This window comes from Gossypium raimondii, chromosome 6 (assembly GCF_025698545.1).
Source record: "Gossypium raimondii isolate GPD5lz chromosome 6, ASM2569854v1, whole genome shotgun sequence".
NCBI lineage: Eukaryota > Viridiplantae > Streptophyta > Magnoliopsida > Malvales > Malvaceae > Gossypium > Gossypium raimondii.
In genome coordinates, this window is record NC_068570.1 from 10,749,607 (window position 1) to 10,756,552 (window position 6,946).

General features: G+C 36.3%; 2 protein-coding genes across 3 annotated transcripts; one reads left to right on the top strand and one right to left on the bottom strand.

Annotated features, from left to right (window-relative positions):
• Nucleotides 1–729: 729 nt before the first annotated feature.
• LOC105772994 (SNW/SKI-interacting protein A) lies at nucleotides 730–3,049 on the top strand. Of its 2 annotated transcripts, none has more exons than XM_012594540.2 (2): nucleotides 730–897; nucleotides 1,032–3,049. In XM_012594540.2, exon 2 carries the CDS (start codon nucleotides 1,060–1,062, stop codon nucleotides 2,881–2,883), a length of 1,824 nt encoding a protein of 607 aa, XP_012449994.1. In that variant the 5' UTR covers nucleotides 730–897; nucleotides 1,032–1,059; the 3' UTR covers nucleotides 2,884–3,049. The 2 variants fall into 2 exon arrangements, with proteins under 2 accessions (XP_012449994.1, XP_012449993.1); XM_012594539.2 differs by having other exon boundaries at nucleotides 734–897; nucleotides 1,036–3,049.
• A 489-nt stretch (nucleotides 3,050–3,538) lies between these two features.
• LOC105772995 (protein phosphatase 1 regulatory inhibitor subunit PPP1R7 homolog) lies at nucleotides 3,539–6,272 on the bottom strand. Its single transcript, XM_012594542.2, has 6 exons — nucleotides 5,870–6,272; nucleotides 5,231–5,461; nucleotides 4,869–5,015; nucleotides 4,636–4,778; nucleotides 4,451–4,565; nucleotides 3,539–3,920 (listed from the first exon to the last, which is right to left on the bottom strand). The coding sequence occupies exons 1-6, from the start codon at nucleotides 6,167–6,169 to the stop codon at nucleotides 3,840–3,842; spliced, it is 1,017 nt and encodes a 338-aa protein (XP_012449996.1). The 5' UTR covers nucleotides 6,170–6,272; the 3' UTR covers nucleotides 3,539–3,839.
• Nucleotides 6,273–6,946: the final 674 nt, after the last annotated feature.

The window sequence follows — 6,946 nt, forward strand, 5'->3', positions numbered from 1 at the left end:
TAAGATCCTAATTATATTGAAATTATTTTTAAATAATAGAACCTATTATATTAATAGGATTTAAATAAAAATAAAAAATTTATAATTATATCTATACACATGCTAAAATTGCACAATAGAATTCAGTTGGATAACTAAATTCAATGGTAAGAAACTAGGAAATTGGGAGATTTAAACAATTATAAAATGAAATCCATTTATGTGCAACCCTAAAATTCCCATTCGTTCTCCATTTAAAATACAATTAATTAAATAAAAATTTAAAAGCCACTGTCCCAATCGGAGACTAGAATGAGAAAATTTTGTATTTTTTTTAAGCAAATCATGTTTTATCTCTCTCACACACATATTGTATGAAAAGGTTTTGCACAAAATTATATATTTGTTCTGACCAATAAATCTACTTTCATGCATGCATGCATGGCACGAGATTAAAATTAATACTTTTATTTTTACCTAAACACAAAATTCAAAATTCAACAACAATATAATAATTATAATTAATATTTAAATGAAGTTATTAATATTTATTAATAAAATTTCCACTATTTTGAGAATGTGTTGTACTGAAAAAATATACAATACTAATAATTAATATTTAACGAATAATGATGTATTCATAAATGAAAAAGAAAATTTGGAGCCTATTAAAAATATTGATTCTCAAATGGTTCATTTGAGTAACGAAAAGCGGACCTGCCTGCCTTAAAAACGCAGCGTTCTAATCTAAAATTATCCCATCGGATATTTTTTATTTCCTTATATTTGCGAGCCTGACCCTCTAATCTTAACCCTACCCGAATTCCCCTTTCCACGGCCGACTATCGACATAGCTAGCTGCTGCTCAGTTCGATTTCTATCAAACCGTTAACCCGATCGGTTCAAGACCTTTTCAAGGTATTTGTCCTCTTTTTGTTTAAATTAGGGTTTCCTGATTTTGCGTTCGAAGCGTTTTCTTTTTTATGTTATTCGCTTTCTAAATCGTTTATTTAATAAATGTTGGGATTTTTATTTTGCTTATTATTTGTTAGGCAGAAATCTTGTAGATTTGGATCCGCCATGGCGGCTTTGAAGGATCTTTTACCAGATGCGAAAAACTCAACGTCGACCTATTATGATCACGCGAATGATCCTTGGTTTAAACAACGGTTTAGTACGTCGGAGGAAGAGAAATCCACTGTCGTAAAGGCGAAGCCAGTACCGCCTTACTTGAAGCGCGCCGGTTTTGTTCCTAGGAAAGTTGAAGACTTTGGAGATGGAGGAGCTTTCCCTGAAATACATATTGCTCAATACCCGCTTGATATGGGAAGGGTTAAAGGGGCAAAACCTGGATCGAAGATTCTTCCGGTGACTGTTGATGCTCGTGGGAATTTGGCTTATGATGCAATAGTTAAGCAGAGTGAGAATGCCAAGAAGATTGTTTATTCGCAGCATAAGGATTTAATTCCTAAGATTTTGAGGAATGAGGAAGAGGGTGGTGATGAGGGGGAAGAAGAGGAGGAGATGCAAAAAGAGATCGAGGAAACTATGCAAGAAACTAAGGCGGCTTTAGAGAAGATAGTTAATGTGAGATTGAGCGCTGCACAGCCTAAGAATGTTCCGAAACAGTCTTCGGATTCAAAGTATATTAAGTATAAGCCTTCACAGCAATCGGCTGCGTTTAATTCAGGTGCTAAGGAGAGGATAATTAGAATGGTAGAGATGCCTGTTGATCCTCTTGAGCCTCCCAAGTTTAAGCATAAGAGGGTACCTAAGGCTTCGGGGTCTCCACCTGTGCCAGTGATGCATTCCCCTCCCCGTCCTGTTACTGTGAAGGATCAGCAGGACTGGAAAATTCCACCTTGTATTTCAAACTGGAAGAATCCAAAAGGGTATACTATTCCGCTGGATAAGCGTCTTGCTGCTGATGGAAGAGGTTTACAGGAGGTTCAGATTAACGATAACTTTGCAAAGCTGTCTGAGGCTTTGTATGTTGCAGAGCAGAAGGCTAGAGAAGCTGTGGCAATGAGATCAAAGGTGCAGAAAGAGATGATGATGAAGGAGAAGGAAAGGAAGGAGCAGGAGTTGCGAGCTTTAGCTGCTAAAGCCCGTTCTGAGAGAACTGGGACGGTGGCACCATCTACTGCTGTTCCAATGTCATCTGATAGAAGTGCGATGGATACTGATATGAGAGTGGATTATGAGCCTGTGAGGGAAAGAGAAAGGGATATGCCAAAGGAATCGAAGGAAGAAAGGGAGGAGCGGTTGCAGAGGGAGAAGATACGTGAAGAGCGTCGTAGAGAAAGGGAGAGAGAGAGAAGGTTGGAGGCCAAAGATGCTGCCATGGGTAAAAAGAGTAAGATTACAAGAGATAGAGATAGAGATATTAGTGAAAAAGTTGCTCTTGGTATGGCTTCTACTGGTGCTGGAAGAGGTGGGGAAGTAATGTATGATCAAAGGTTATTTAACCAGGAGAAAGGAATGGATTCTGGATTTGCAACTGATGATCAATACAACATCTACGACAAGGGTCTATTCACAGCGCAACCTACTCTCTCGACACTCTACAGGCCAAAGAAAGACGTGGATTCAGACATGTATGGTGGCGCTGATGAGCAGTTAGAGAAAATAATGAAAACTGAGAGGTTTAAACCTGACAAGGCGTTTGCTGGTACTTCTGAGAAGAGTGGTCCAAGAGACAGGCCAGTTGAGTTTGAAAAGGAAGTTGAAGAAGCTGATCCGTTCGGTCTTGATCAGTTCTTGACAGAGGTCAAGAAGGGCAAGAAAGCCATGGAGAAAGTGGGTAGCGGAGGGACAATGAAAGCAAGTGCAGGTTCGTCCATGCGAGATGGCTATGAAGGAGGATCTAATAGATCTCGCATTAATTTCGAAAGAGGACATTAATATACATGGTTCTGTAGCTTGTTTATTTGCTCATCTTTGTTGCCCAGTGAAATCTTAAACCCTGAAATAGCTGTCTGGGGTGAGATTTTCTCTCTCTTCGGTACGTGGAATGTTGTTTTATTTTCCCTTGTAGACTTTTAAATAATCATATTTCTCTGTTATTTTATATTTGGTCGATTTCTTGTCCCATGAGCATCTGTTTGCATTTCATGAAATAGTATAATCTATAGAGGATAGTTGCTTCTTCTCATTTCCCTTTCTGTTCGTTGATAGTTACTTAAAAAAGGTGCGGAGATTCATTGTGGCGTTTATGAACTTCTCTAGAACTTCATCTTGCATCTTTGAGCTGCTTAGAGCTAGAGCAATGCGTGATATTGATTATATCTCCTGGCATTGGTGACAATGTCTAGGCCAGTAATTTTAAGATGCAATATAACCATGAACCCATTTACGAGCATCATGAATTGTTGGAATTACAAGTAATTTTAGTACATTGTTACAGTGCCATAAATGGAAGCCATTACTGAAATGATGATTAAAATGTGGTTAGTACAACAATTATAAATGAAAATTTGGATTTGCATTTCTTCTTTAACAAATGACCATGCATCTTATGTGAATTTCTGGACTGACCCACAACCTAGAAAGCCATACATTCTTGTTTACAAGAGAGCTTGAAATATTATTAAAAAGTTGGAAAGAGGTCAACAATTCAAGAGATTAAGAATGTTCAAAACAATGATTAACAACACTGCATTTAATAAATAAACATATCATGGTTAATCCCCTTCAAAGAATTAGGGATCACTTCCAGAACCCTGTTTTCCCCTAGCAACATATGCAAACTCACAAGCTCCAGACAACAAGGGACTGGAGATGTTACCGTTAGCATACTACACGCGTGATTGCAAATTTATGAACATTCAACTACAACAGTCCAGATCCTACCAAAATTTTTAAGCAAATACCTCAGAATCGATTTGCTGAATATTGGGGAAAATTTGTTTCAGGGTAGCATTGTAGTTAGGAGACTGCGCCTGCAATAAAACAGTACAGTTGATCACATATGAGAAAGGTTAGGAGAGAAGAATGACTACTAGGCCAGTATAGAAGATTGAGAAATGTCAACCGATAATCACCAATTGTGCAAATAACTCTACAGCTAAAATGAATGCAATATGCCAAGGGGAGGCTGATGATATAGACTTAACTGAACTCAGCCCAGGAAGGTAGAAAACTGCTTTAGATGGATGCCACAAAACAGCATGCACCAAAGACATACTCTATCAATAATTAGTGTCTTCATTCAAATATTAAATTGGAAACATAATTGAGAAAAGATTACATATATGAAATCAGGAAAACACAACAAGAAAACGGAGCTCCGTAGCATACAGAGTAAGACTTAATCATGTTCCAACTATGAATTTGAACCAGATAGAGAACCAAAAATATCAAGATAATCAACCAATTAGCCATAACAAAACATTTGGGATCGTAAGGATGCTGCAATCGCAAAAACCAACAAAAACTATAGTCTCTATATACTGCAAGTTGCAAACCGTACACATGGATTATTTTCAAGGTAGATAGTAGTGAGCTTTTCTCTTGAACCAGAAACACCGTCAGCTATGTCCTCAAGTGATTCTATTCGGTTGTCATTGAGCCACAAGTCTTCCAACCTGCATATAAAATTATTCAACAACTTGTGATAGGATAAGATCCCTACACGTAGAGAGAAATGAAAATTACCTTGTTAAGTTCTGAATATCATCGACTGATGTTAGCTTATTTGATGAAACATCTAATACTCGGAGGTTGACCAATTTTGATAGGCCTTCCATTTTTGCAATACCATTGTGGCTCAAGTATATTTCTTCTAGGGCATTGCATTCCTTGAAAACAAAAAATCCAAAGAAAAACCTCATCCAAATATTATGACATAAAATTTTTTACGAGAACCAACATTTTTTAAGGTGCTATACCTCCAACCCTATCATAGATGTTAACCGGTTACTTTGCAAGCTAATCTTCTTGATGCAGCTAAGCCCACAAAGGTTGATCACTTTAATTCGGTTTCTTCCTAGCCACAGTTCTTGTAACTTTGTAAAATTTTGCAAATTTTCCATCACCTAAGATACCAAGATCAGTGAAAGCAATTCACAAATTAGACCATGCTCAAGAAATTACTAATAACTGACCAATCTTACCCCCTACTTCAATACTGAAACAAAAATTGACAAAAAGCTTATGCCATGAAACAGAAAATTTCCACCTACCTGCTACATACAATAGATGCTTATAACGTTATTTATAGAAAGATTATGCAAGCATTTTAATAACTAACCCGTAGTCTGTTAGAACCAAGTTCAAGGATTTGCAACTCATGCAAGTGGTCAATCTCCTCCATCTTAGTAACTTCATTTTTGGAGACATAGAGTTCCTTGATTGTGCTGGAGGCCTTCGACAATCCTTGTAATGAAGTGATTTCATTGAAAGAAACATCAAAAACTAAGAGCTTCTTGAATATACCCACATCTGGTATTTTCGTCAGTTTATTATCCCTAAGTATTAACTCCTGTACAAAAAGAAATAACCCCAAGCTTCTTCGTTAGGCTCTTTTTCATTTTTCCCTTTACTTTCTTATTTACTTCTCACAAACATCTAAAAGCTAAAGCAAATGGCAAATCTTTGATTAATAATAAACAAATAATTAAAATATAGCAGATATTCAGGCATAATTAGTTCATGCAAACGTAAAATTTTGCATCTTACAACTAAAAAAAAAAACCCGTCCTTTTAAACATCCAAGAAGATTAGTTGCATTTATCTACATGCATTTTTTAAAAGCAAAACTGTAAGTAATGACCAGCAGTACATAAATTTCATATACTTTATTTTTCTAACGAAATTACTACAATAATAATGAATCGTAAAGACCAAAAAAAGAAGGTCGAGAGTGGGTGAAGGGAAAGAAGAAGATAACCTCAAGACCAGTTAACGATTCCCAGCTGGAGATTGGCTCGATAGCAGCATCGTTGAAGAGATTCTGTCGAAAAGAAAGCTTTCTGAGATTGATGAGGTTCGCAATCCGAGAGTCCAAATTCGATAAGCGGTTCGTTGTCAGGTCCAAATCGATGAGATTTGGCGGCAATTCCACCGAGTCGAGATCGGGGAGCTGGAAGCTGGTAAGATCGAGAATGGTGATGGAGGATAAATCAATCTCCACGGTTTGATCATCTTGGTCCGGGTTGGCTTCTACTGGTGGTTCGTTCTGGTTTTGCATCTTCTTTTTTGGGAGGCGGAGACGCCAGCAGCTTCCGTCGACCAGTCGTGCAGTGGAATAGTTTCGGTTTTCTGGTGCTTTGTTTTTCACCTGGTGGATGCAATGGAATATTATGCAAGAGAAACGATATGTCGTTTTCGGGTTTCACTTGGACGGTGTCGTTTGCTCGAAAGACAGTAGATAAGTAGGCCCAGCTCCTGGGCCCCAAAATGGAAATGAATTGAAATTGGGCTAATTTATCGGCAGGTGGGTTGGTTTTTATTAATTTTTTAAAATACCCATACTATTATTTATACTTTAATTGTATTGGTGTTACAAATTAATAAAATATTAAATTTAACTAGAAATTTATCATTTGCACATGCACATGGAAATAGAAAATATAGAACACAAATGTGTGTTTAAAATAATATACAATAAATAATGAAATGTATGACTTAAAACAAATTATTAATAATATCACATGTAAGATACCGTATTACTCAACTCAATCTTGAGTCGGTATTGAGTTAACTTGTAATACCTACTTAATCAAATGCATTATTGATATATACAATCGATGAAAGTAATAAAGTGTGCATAATATAATTAAAATGTATAAAATATTAAAATAAAACTTTAGTTGGGTGGTAAATTAAAGTTTTACAAATGCAATTGATTCGGGTTTAAATTTCATCATATGCATATCTTTATTAATTTTTAATATAAAAGTAAAATACCCTCGAATAATATAATATTTTACATTAAATATACTTATTATGGGCTTTGAATAATCTT